This window comes from Scleropages formosus, chromosome 4, assembly GCF_900964775.1.
Source record: "Scleropages formosus chromosome 4, fSclFor1.1, whole genome shotgun sequence".
NCBI lineage: Eukaryota > Metazoa > Chordata > Actinopteri > Osteoglossiformes > Osteoglossidae > Scleropages > Scleropages formosus.
The window spans coordinates 1,481,901-1,494,330 of record NC_041809.1 but is presented as its reverse complement, the minus strand read 5'-3'; the positions used below and the strand labels follow the sequence as shown (position 1 = coordinate 1,494,330).

Genomic DNA, 12,430 nt, shown 5'->3' with positions numbered 1-12,430 from the left:
ATTGTCCATAGTGTGTGTGTCGGTGTGCAATACTAGACAGACAGGTGAATGACTGTAGGGAGTTTAGTGTGGTATGTCCTGCATCATTTAGGTCTGTAGGTCACCTTGGACAAAGGTATCAGTTAAAGACAACATAGTAAATGTACACTGCATAGGAGAAAAGCATCTGCTAAATTAATAAACATAAATGTAAACTGTAAGAGAAATGCAGCACCAGTTCGACAGGACTGTGGGGGAGGCTACAGACGGAGGGGGAGGCTAGATCCCGGGCGAGGCCTGGCGCTAGCTGTATGCCAGCCGTACTTGATGTACTGTATCACGCAGCTGGAATGCTGTGCTTATCTCCTCCACCAGCATCTAGAAGCTCCGGTCTCTGCTAGGTGTCTGCTCATCCGGCAGAGCTAGAGATGGCTTTTCTCAGCTGGCTATCGCAATAAAAAGCCCCACTTTTACATTTGGACCTGTTTTCTGAATGCAAGAGGTAATGGCAGTATAATCGTATGCACACTTGGTGGGGGCGTCGATGTGAAATGAATTCCACTCGTACAACCCACTCCCTCCTCCCCATGCCGATACACACTTCCCGCAGGCAGAAAACATAGGTCTTTGCAGGTATTTATCTGTATGCGGTCTTCATTTGCCGCTGTGGTTATTCTCTGTTGCGCAACAAAAGGGTGTGGTGCCTCATGCAGAGGAGTCGCACACGACTTCACTTTTTAACTCATTTTAATTTCTGGGTCCTAGGAACACAATGTTCTGCATGATCAGCTCAAAGAAATGAATTATAGTGTGTGCGATAAGCGCGCAAGATATTCGGTTCCACGGTGTGGGCTGGATGTTTAACTCGGGTGTGAGCTGCTAGGCGTTTTGATATCGCTCCTCCTTTACACACGACTCACGCCCTGCAGATCTTCCCCCTACACTGCCTGCGAACGTGGCCAGCAAATCTACTCAGAAGGGTGACTGCCGACACGTGTGAACCTTTGCTGTGTCCGAGGAGAGCGGGACCTCGATGCTGTGGTCCCCGTTAAGAAGATTCAGCTTGTGCAGTCTCCTCTGTACCTCTTCTTCGATGTATGCGTTGATCCTGCTCCAGCAAGAAGACAAAGGCAAACGACGGCACACATTTGTAATTCTACAACAGTCAAAGAAGAAGGAAAAAAAAACATTTCTTCTTAATGATATTTACATGGGGTGCAACACAGAGCAAAGCAATTAGGTTTATATTCAAACACACACTGCCAGGCTCTTTAATTTGAAAGGCAGTTTTAATTATTTGGCATGGATCGACGCTAGAGACTTCAAACCATTTGCAGGCAGGATCAGCTGCTAAATGCCTTTCTTCCCAAAACTGTCTATTAGATTTGAACAGCAAAGAGTACCAGTATCTGAGCGGGACGACAGCCTCTCACACGGCTGGGAAATTAAATGGAAATTGCACAGGTGGACTTGCAGGCGACTAAAGAGGAAAAGGCTACATTAGGGCTTTGCGAGACCCTCAAACACACCTGTCATCTGTGATGGGCAGCACGCCGGGCAGGCTGTGGCCAGGGCTCACTGGGGAGCTGCCGAGGACTGGCTTCTCATCCCCGCTGGAGTGCCGGCTCCTGTGGCCGCCCTCGCTCTCCCGGATCCTCTGCTTGAGCTGCTGGATCTCCTGCTCCAGCCTGGAGACCACAAAGGAAAGAGAGAGAGGGAGACAAGCACGGAAGGAGAGCGGGAGAGCAGAAGAGGAACGAGTGAGAGGAGACAAGGAGCTACAGGAAGCCATGTGTGAAATTACTGAAGGGGGGGGCCAATACCTTCAAAACAGACACGTCTGCTGCCCCCCAACTAAACGCCGCAATTTGATCCCTTTATGGCGATCAAATTCTAAGTGACTGATCTGCACAAACCCCCAGCATTTGCAGAGAGCTTGTGCCGAAACATTTCTAACAATCAATTAGAGGAAATTTGCCACACAGAGCGTGCTCGCCGCCACGCGATCTGCAGCGTGGTAATCTCTCCGTGAGTACACTTCCGCTGCTGGCTCAGGTAATAAAGAATGAAGGATGAGGAGAAGAGAAGCTACAGGGAGCACTACTTAAACTGTATTCAAATTAGAATCTGACACTGCTAATTAGGGGGGAGCCCCAGATTGCTGCATTTCCATATTTGTGCTTTCGCTTTAACAGGAAACAATTTCCTTCTGCTGATTGGCCCTGTTTGTGCAGCGTTAAATTTGGGATTACCTTTGGAAAGTTGATAAGCCTAATTTTAATTAACCTTCTTGCAGACATCATAGCACATCTTAGTCAAGCTGTTCTTAACTCCAGCACTGGCCCACAGGAGACCAAACTAAAACAAAGTGTTCATTATTTAACCTTGACAGGCAACAGATTCAAGGTCAAAAGCCAAAATGGGCCATAAGTACCTAAACCAAGACAGTCAAACCAAAGTGCTCCTTGTTCCAGTTGTTAACAAGTTCCCAACCCTTGTGGCCCACAGCATGTGCTGTAATCCATTCTCCTTGACTGACAGATAAAGCTAGTCTTCTCCTGCATCATTCATAACAGACATGTTTTCACAAACTGCTTTAGGGGAAAAACGCATTGCTGTCACTAACAGCATTATGCATACAGTTGTTGTAAAGGTAACATGGACAAAGTCAATAATTTAATTTAGCCCACGTTTCACGGGTGCAGAGACAACCAGTTTGAGTGAATGTGAAGGACCAACGGGTGCAACTGTCACACATTTGTTTGGATCCAGTTAAGAGCCTTTTGGAACCACCTTTCGACAACAGGAGAAGCTTTAAGCGTCATCACCCACAGTTGGTTTTGAGAAAAGCGTGTGCTAAATGAATATATGTAAATGCAATTTAAACCTGTGACTGCAGTCAGCACATACCAACTGTACTTGGGCTTTCATAGATTAATAAATAAAATAAAATTATTATTCACAAGTACATTTGAGTTCAGCAACAATTTGAGAATTTTAGGATATTTTATTAGCCCAACAGCACCGGTAAACTGTGTTTTAGTTATTCACCTAATGCCTTTCAGAAAGGTATTTTGCAAACCTAATTACATGTTAACATCAAAAAGCAGCAACTTAATTAAAATCCCGTACACACAAAAGGCTGCCTGGATCAGGGTTATAAAGTCTTGGTTTGGTCTTCAAATGATCAACATGAGATTCAATCTTTCACGCCCTCTGCTTGTATGAAGCACAGTTTTTCGCTACAACCTGCATTAAACTCCCACATATTTCACAGTAAACATTCACACCGTTTAAAAGCTTCTGTCTGTTCAATATATTCACTCAACATACGTTTACTTCATTCCCCAGTTTCAGCAAAGGCCCCAGGCACTGAAACTAAGAAAAATGAAAGCAAAATATGAGAGAAGATGGTAAGAGCCTATCCTAGTAATAACAGCTGAGCTTTACTGCATTCACAGAGAGCTCAGATACTGATCTCTGATAGAAAAGTGTGGGGAAATAAAGGGAAAGAGAGAATGTAGAATGGTTTCTTCACATGCTGTTCTTTACAGATGTGAGTCAGAGTAAATAGCCTGAACCATGAACTGCAAGAGACTAGAACACAGTACAAGTCCGTGAAGGACTCTTCAACATTCAAATTCTCCTTAATGTGGTTCCATCCATCCATTATCAATAACTGCTTGTCCGCTGTAGGGTTGGTGTACTCCAGGGCCTATCCTGGAAGAGCAGGGTAAACCTAGACAGGAGAAAAATCCACAGGGGGACTCATGCACACTCATTCAAAAAAAGACATACAAATTCTGAGGACAATTTAGAGTGACCAAATCACCTGAAAAACATCTTTGGACTGCGGGTAGAAACCAGAGCATCTGGTGGAAACCCACGCATACATGACAAGAACAAGCAAACTCTACACAGATTGACCTTGAACACAAGTCCGAACCCACAGCAAACGAAGAGTGAGGCACCAGCACTGCCTTCACTGTCTGCTCTTGTGTGAGACATCTGCAGAAAATGAAGCTACAAACAAAAGCAAGACATAAATTGTGAAGCGCTGACTAGGCTACATAATGGAACATTAATGGAGGCGGAGCTAAGCATTTCTGGCCACGTGTGTGAGTTGGTTAATTTCAGAGGTGACACTGTCACAGAAAGGGTCTACTTTCAAAATAACATCTAGCTGAAGTCAGCCCCTAAATAACTGAGCTGCTTGCATGGAGACAAGTCCAAAGACTGAGTGATGAGAAGCACCTGGAAACAAGCGCTGGAGTGAACCTCTGTGGTACACTAGTGATTACCAAGCCCTGGTGGACAGCATGCAAAGTCAAGCTTCTCATTAAAGTGTAATTACCCTTTAAAGTAACAGGGATTTAAAAAAAAAAAAAAAAAAAAAAACTTTCATTATGTTTTAGTGTTTCAGCCCAAACCTCCTGCAGCTGTGCAGTTGTGATGAGAGGTGAAGCCAAAGCAAAGCTCGTAACATGTTGCACTTTTTAATAAGTAGCTTGCGTACCTGGAAAGGCTGCCGACTCCTGACCTACACCATATGGACTGCCAGGACTCATAGCGCAGTGTCAGCTAAGCAAGAAGCAAATAACACCAACAGCACTTCTGTGTGCGCTTTTATATCCAAATGTGATATTTCACCTGGTTTTCTTTTTTAAACAAAACACCAGGTGCACGCTGTGTCAACTGAAAATACAGTCACAGCTTTAGCAGGTAGATGTAAACAGAATTTTCATGTTCTCAAGTGTGTGAGAAGATTAGTACAGTAAGAAGAAAGGAGGTCTTAAAAATTATACATACTGAACGTTTTTTGCACCTTCTCCAGAAAACAAAAAAAAAAAATGAAGCAAACATTTTCTGAGAAATAATTCACAATTATGAGCACATGGAGGGCACAACAGGCCTAGACACAGGTGGATCCATCTGGCCTGAGTGAAGAGGGGGTGTGACACTAGAACGGGGCCGACAATGTAGCAGGGGAGCAAGCAGGGGGGCTAGAAGAAGCAGCAAGCAGAGACCCACCTCTCTCTGTCCTGCTCCAGCGCTTGGTGCTCAGCCTCCAGGCTGGTGTGTGGGGTACCCAGCCCTGAGAGCTTGCGTCTCTGCTCTTCAATCTCTAGCTCGAGGGCAGAGCTCCGGCGAAGGGCTGAGTGCCGCCGTTCAAGCCTCGCCACCGCTTCCTCCAGGGCCTCACGCTGCTGCTTCTCCCGTGACTCCAGGATCTCCTTCTCCTTGCGCCGCACCTTCTCCTCCTGGCGTGCCACGTTGGCCGTGAACTCGTAGGTATCCCGCAGCTGCTGCAGCTGGTCGGCGCTGGCGCAGTATAGTGACAGCTGCTCCTCCTTCTCCTCAATCTCCTTCTCCACCTGGTACAGGGCGTTGTCCAGGCCTGGTGGCCCACGTTCCAGGAGCTCAGCCACTCGCTGACGCTCCTCGGCCACGGCGGGCAGCCGTGTCTGCGTCAGGCGCTCCAGCTGCCGCTCCTTGTAGCGAAGCCACTGCTCTGCCTGCCAGATGCGTTCCTTTTCCTGGGCCAGCTGGGAGGCGTTGGACGACCCCAGCTCCGGCAGTTCCCTTAGCTGCCTCTGGTGCTCCTCGTGGGCATGCAGGATGGCGTTCAGGGCCTTGCGCTCGCCAAGCACATCCGCCTCCAGCCGCTCCTTTTGCCGCAGCAGACCGGCCTGCAGGCCTTTCAGCTGCTCTAGCTGAGCAACCTTGAAGTCCACGTAGGAGGCCTTGGCGCTGCGCACCTCTGCGTGCTCCTCGTCACCGTCGGGCCGTGCTTCCTTGGCTTTGAGCAGCGCCCCGCGAATACCCTGCAGCACGGCGCGCTCCTGCTCCGCCCTCTGCACATCATCCGTCCGCAGCAGGCCCACACTCTCCTGCTTCTCGCGCAGCTGCTCCTCCAGGCGGGCCACCAGGTTGCGCTGCTCCCGCTCCTGCTCTTCGAGGCGCCTCTTCTCCAGCTCCATCCGCACGGCCTGTTCGTCTCGCTCCCGCCGCAGCTTCTCCAGCTCGCAGAAGATCTCCATTTTCTCGGCACGCTCTTTGCGATGGGCTTCGCGCAGATGCTCCTGCTCCTCCTGCGTGAAACTGAGCCGCTCCTCCTCGTGCCTCCGGCTACGCAACTCCAGCTCCTGTTGCTCGCGCAGGCGCTCCTCCTCAAACCGCTCCTTCTCGGCTAGCAGGTCACGCAGCCGGCTCTCGATGTCCTGGCTGCGGCGCTTCAGGCTCTCTTCCTGCCTGCGGATGCGCAGCTGCACCTGCTCCGACTCCTTGCGCTGCGACTCCACCTCTTGCTGAATGCGCTCCAGCTCAGCCTTCTCATACCTCTGCTTCTCCTCCATCTCCTTGATCAGGCGCCTGGATGTCACAGAGAACACAGGCCATCTGTCATCTGTGCTTGTCTGAGGCCTAAGCACACAACTTCAGTACAAGCACACGGAAATGTGACTGTGTCACACTATGACCGTGACACATGTCAGCTGCAGGATCAGCGTGCCTGTGGCCTTTAGGATTTCATACCTTTTATTCTCCAACTTTTCAAGTTCCTCTCTCTGCTGCCTTTCAAACTCCAGCCTAGCAAAAAGAGATGGAAACTTCTGTCACTCGGCAGAAATGAGAGGTTACACAAACGCGCGACAGCGGGAAGCACATGCAGTCAGCAACGGCCAATGCCAGCAGATGAAATGGCAGGTTCCATGCGATACTTGAGACCACTCACAAAATCTGGTTGTAAGAAAGGGTTGTGTGACCTGTTCTCAGAAAGCGATGGCTGCTATTAATGGGAGGGTTAGGGTTAACAACAAATGACAGAACCAACACAATGGGCTGTTGCATCCAGAGCCAGATCCAGATCCAGATCCAGAGCCCTCTGGAAAGGAGTTAGCATGCAGCGGATGCACGGGAGTCCCCTCAGAGACATAGATGTTCATCTACCTGAGACAGATGGGCCCCTTTAAAGCGAAGAGACTGTGGCGGTTGGTCCGGAGAGAGCAGACACACACAGCCATTAAGATGGGTCATGGGCCAGGCTTCCACACCTGCTCTTTAGACCCTTCTAGAAGGAACAGAAGCCTCATCTGTGTGATATTAAACAGACCCAGAACTGACTTCATTAACAAGGTCTGCTCATTTAGCTGATTCTTCAGTGTTGAAGGACTCTCAGGGCCCTCATGTTGGGGGTGATAAAACTGTTACTTACTGTGAACCTGAGGCTTTTTTAATTTAGTTGTAAGGCTAACAAAAACTTACCCACCGATGGGAAATTGCTGATGTGAAAATCATGACATCTTTCTCACTCCAGTTTGACAAAGGAGCTGATGAGCACAAGGAAAACTACACATTTTTCTGTCTTACAAATGAAAACAAATGAACGAGACCATCAGGCTGATATGGTGAAGATTGAGATATGCTACAAAATCTACATTAATTAGTGATAATACTGCAGTACACAAAAAATGCAAACAATCAAGTAGAAGAGAAGCTATTTTAAAGTCCCTGTGGCTATATGCAAAATCTACATCTAGAGGTCCAACTACATTATGAGCAGAGACTCGACGTGTAGCTGGCAGACCACGCAAACCATCAGCATGCAATTCCATAATAAAAAAAATAAAACTGAAAGGAAGGCTCCCTTTAATAACCAGCTGCAGTCACCACCGCTAATCTCCTGGCAATAAGGGCTGAGCCGTGTGTTATCGTCCCCTCGAAGATGTATCGCGCTCTCCCTCGGCTATCTGCCTCCGTATCACTGCCGTCCCTGAGGGACATTAATTCTGTATGACTCCTCTTGTATTTGTTTCTGCTGTTCCCCGTTTCCAGGAATGGGATGGGACTAGAGAGGTTCTCTTTTATCCAAAAAAATTGAATTTTGGTCTGAGATGAGTGGCTGCTAGAAAAGGAGTTAAAATGATCACCGGTCCCCAGCAGTTCCCACATCCTGATCTTGAGGAAAGAGAAACTTTGACAGCTCATCAAGTCTTTAGTTGCCCAACAAGGCCACATGATACACACTTGAATTTTAAACTGATATTTTTCCCTTCTGCTGAAGTGCTGTGTGATATGTCAAACCCCTGAAGTCAAAACTCTAGTTCAGTACAGTTGACATTATTCCATTTAAGAGTTCAGGATATCTAATAGTAAAAAAAAAAAAAAAAAAAAAAAAAATATTGTTTTATGCAAAAGAGCTCATGCCCTATGGATTGCAACCAGACTTTAAAACACAGACTGGCTCCATTAGTTTCATACTTCATTTCGAGGGCAAAATTCCAGTGGATATTAAAACAGAAAAGGTGAACTGTTTTGCAGACCAAGCGAACAAAAGGCTGCTGAAAATGTAAATACTACTCCTGGCCTGAGGAGATGTAAATGGGAAAAAAGCTGCACCTTCCCCATGAAACTTTAATGAACTGAAAACCTCCAAACCTTCCTCCAATTCAAGAGGATCACCGCCCTAAACCTTCTTTTTGCTCAACAGGCTAACCACTGTAAAAACTCCTCCCATTTGGAAAGATTACCATCCTACACCTTCCTCCGGCTCAAGTAATTCACTGCCCTAAATGCCGATCCTTTCCAACAATGTCGTCTCCCTAAAACGGACTCCTGCCCAACCGGATGGCAACCCAGCAACATTTCTCCAAGTCCCACTTAACTGAATCTCCACCTTAAACCTTCTTGCTGCTGAACATAATTGCCACCTTAAGCCTTCATTCAACCAAATGGATTTGCCCCTAAAGCTTCAACTCGTTCAACAAGATCGTCTCCATAAACTGTGGCCCCCATTCAACAGGATAGCAACTTTAAACCTTCCTTCTGCCACATTGTGGGGGGTAAAAAAAAAAAAAAAAAAAAAAAATTCTGGTAAAATAGCACAGCCTCTCCTCAGGGAGATCTCACACCGAACCCCACTGACACTAGCAAGGAAATAATTACTGTGTTAGTGGGCCGGCTGAGGACATTTAGAGCCCTGATGGTGTGAATGACAGAGGGCAGCGACACGGCATCAACACTCCGTTTGAGGAATCCCTTGCTGCCTCCGTGCTGCCTTCACACTGACCCAGGAGAAGGTGCATGGCAGGAAACAAATTAATAACAGGTAATAACAGACGAGAATGTCCATTCGGAACTGTGAACCTCTGCTGATTAACATGGTGCGTTGCTTAATAGAAACAGTGTGAGTTTCACAGCCTTTCCCAGCACAAGTACAAATGTTCAGACATTGTGGGACATCAGCGCTGAAGCAGCACCATTTACAGACCCGCTGAGCAAAGCTGGAAAGTTGTGTTCCGATTTCTCTGTTCATTACTTTCCAGAACTGAAATCGGAAGTTCTTGTTCAATGTGGTATTTTTTTTTTTTTTTTTTAAAAAGAAACCGAGGAGTGCTCACCTAATTTAATCATCATTATCGTCATTATTTTCATTGTTATAAATTTGTAAGGAATCACGAAACAGAATACAAGAGGTTTTTAGTTCAGTCATCCATCGGTCAATAATCTGCCAAACACCACAACTGCATCAGCTACAGATTGGAGCATTACAGGTTTCCACCTAACAGTAAAAATAGAGACTAAACAAATATTTTGTAAGTGTGTGATGACACTATGATCATCCCTGGGAGACTAATTTTAAGTATTATGTAAACTCTAGAGGCTGGAGGACTCCAGGATTTTGCACATGCGTGTGCAAAGCTTAGAGTGCCAGAGAAAAACTCCCCACCGTGCAGCATCTGAAACGTGAGTTCAAACATGTCCTAAATTTGTCTCACAAGATGAACACACTGGGAGAAGGGGGGAGATCCAAAACCCCCCGCAACGTGCCTGCCATCCTCAGCTGCAAGCTGCGCTCAAGGTTATGCCAGCCACTGCAGCCCTAAATCAGAGCTGTCGCACGGCAGGAGGCCTTTGGTGGAGAGGTCATTCTATCAGACACCCTCAAGCGGTTTCAATTAAGACTTCCAATCTAGTCCTCCTTGAGTATGTGCTGGGCTTCTGCTCGGAAAGTGGTGGGAATAAGAATTAGCCAAAGCACACAGAATGAGCCTCAATAAACTCAATGTGACATCCTCACGCTCGCCGCTTGACTCTCCCACACAGGCACAGAAAACAATTAACACAGACAGAGAATAGACAAAAACGCAAAACCTCTGCATACATACGGAAAAAAACCTATTAAAATACAGTAAAGAACCACAAACACCTGTATTGACACACACTGCTCTTTAGATTTTCTCGATTCAGAACTGTGTTCATAATCAATGTTTAACCTCTGTGCACTTTTCAATTTAAACAGGAGACTGCTTTAAAAAAGTCGCACAATAACAATTCCTCAGAATGTGAATTATTTGGGGTTTGTGAGGAGATAAGGACAGGAAAGGAGTCCTGAAGGAGAAGTGTGGTGGACAGGTGAGAGGACAGGCAGACGAAGCCAGGAGAGGTGAGGCGAGGTGGGGCCAGAGCCTGAGCACGTTGGGAGCATCTGCGCATCACCACGTTGATGCTGCGTCTTGCAGGTTGTACTCACCCTGGGTTATACAGCATGACTGCTGACAGATTCTCGCAAGACTTGGAGAGGTCCGTCATGGACAGGCTGAAGGAGGAGAGGAGCCCACTCTGGAAAAGCATTAACCGGGGAAATCAGAAAAGGGTCCGCAGCACTGCGACACACACAAACACATCAGGTTACTGCACAACAAATGGGACAAACGTCTCTCTAAACTAAATGCATGAGCTTCCCCTGCAGGACAGACAAGGTCTTTCACTGAAATCTACGCACGTAAAATTCAATTCCCCCCTCCAGACACCAGAAGGCCAAATCTTTCAAGAGGAGGAGCAAATTTCGTTCTTTGGGAGCAGTTTCAGCCGATTCAAACAACAATAATATACAGCTGACCTTTCAAATGACAGCCGCGATTGAAATAAGGCACCGGTTTGAGATCGAGTTCGCTGATGTGTAGAAAAAAATGAAGAGAAACCATTCTGGCCTTCTCCTCACCCACTTACAGGCACAGGTGGACATATTTCTCTCAGGTGAAAAGTAATCCTATTCATGCGTATGGGACGGGGAAAAAAGAAGCCCGTTCTGCGGCTATAAATTCTGCCTATAAGTATAATCAGTGTAGGTATACATGGCAGTTACTGTACTGCTGGCTATTTATTACACAATAAGCCTGTGAAATTCCTCTTGGTACTCTAAGGCTCTCGAAATCACATGCTGCAAAAAATGACACATACTGTATATATTCTGGCACCTGGACACAAAGCCAATTGGGACCAGAGGTCTGTTCGTAATTCATTTTGTTCTGAAATTTATTCGCTGATTAGGTTCTGTAAAAATCTCTCTAGGTTCTGTAAAAATACTTTCTTACTTTGCAAGACTAATTTAAATGGTTCTATTAACTTTGTGCTCCATTAACATCAAAACAAATTTAAAATGACAATAAAAACATCATGTTTTCACAAACTCCAATACAATGATGATTGTTCACCAATTCAACCCATAAATATGCACAAAATTTGTGTTTGGAGGCACGGTGGCACAGCGGGTTTAGCCTGTGCCTGCTCTCTGGTGGGTCTGGGGTTCGAGTCCCGCTTGGGGTGCCCTGCAACGGACTGGCATCCCGTCCTGGGTGTGTCCCCTCCAGCCCTGCACCCTGTGTTCCCGGGTTGGGCTCCAGTTTGCCGCGACCACACTCGGGACAATCGGTTTCAGTCAAATTGTGTGTGTATGTATGTGTATTTTTTGTTTATGCCTGCCAACAAAGGCTCTCCAGGCATCTCTGTCCTGTGCTTTCTTCCCTATCTGGCTCCAGGTGTGTCCTAGCATCCTGGTGTCAGCTTCAAGATCCCTACGCCGGGATTTCATTCATTTTATTACTGATCACCAACACTTAGGAACACCAGACACTCTGGAAGAGAGTTAAATTAAGTGGTTCAATGCTCCTATTTGGTGCTGATTCTCTTTACCGTTATCTATTAACTGGCATTAATACACGTCCCTTTGGCAACATCAAATTTTAGAAAAAAACAAAGGTGAAGAAAATGTTAAAATAATTAGATAAACTGGAAAAAAGTTTGTACATTTAAAAATTTGTATAGGGAAGTACAAGACTGTGATGGACTAGCATCTCGCCCAGAGTGTACCGCCTTCAGCCTTGCATCCAGTGATACCGGGATAGGCTCCAGACCACCGCAGCCCTGACCAGGACAAGTGGTTAATGAAAATGGATGGTTGGAAGCACAAGATTACAACTTTGTTACAGTAAAATGTACTCAGGTTTTCCCTCACATACATATTGACATTTTATCGTTTCATTTTTACATGACAGCAGTTTTTCCACGTAACCTCTCATTAAAACTATTAATCTTTCTGAGGTCAAGACCCTAATTCCCACACGAATGGTCCACTGACCATGCTAATGAATTAATTACATGTCATTTAATG

General features: G+C 46.3%; 1 protein-coding gene across 3 annotated transcripts in view; it reads right to left on the bottom strand.

Moving 5' to 3' along the window:
• Positions 1-12,430, bottom strand: part of kif16ba (kinesin family member 16Ba) — a 49,124-nt gene that overhangs the window by 4,917 nt on the left and 31,777 nt on the right. For 2 of the 3 annotated variants that reach the window (XM_029250899.1, XM_029250901.1), the window contains 6 exons: positions 10,511-10,599; positions 6,928-6,960; positions 6,514-6,567; positions 5,011-6,351; positions 1,509-1,667; positions 982-1,087 (listed from right to left, as the gene is read on the bottom strand). In XM_029250899.1, coding sequence (XP_029106732.1) covers positions 982-1,087; positions 1,509-1,667; positions 5,011-6,351; positions 6,514-6,567; positions 6,928-6,960; positions 10,511-10,599 — 1,782 coding nt within the window. The remainder of the gene's footprint in view (positions 1-981; positions 1,088-1,508; positions 1,668-5,010; positions 6,352-6,513; positions 6,568-6,927; positions 6,961-10,510; positions 10,600-12,430) is intronic. The other variant, XM_029250900.1, reaches the window with a different exon arrangement.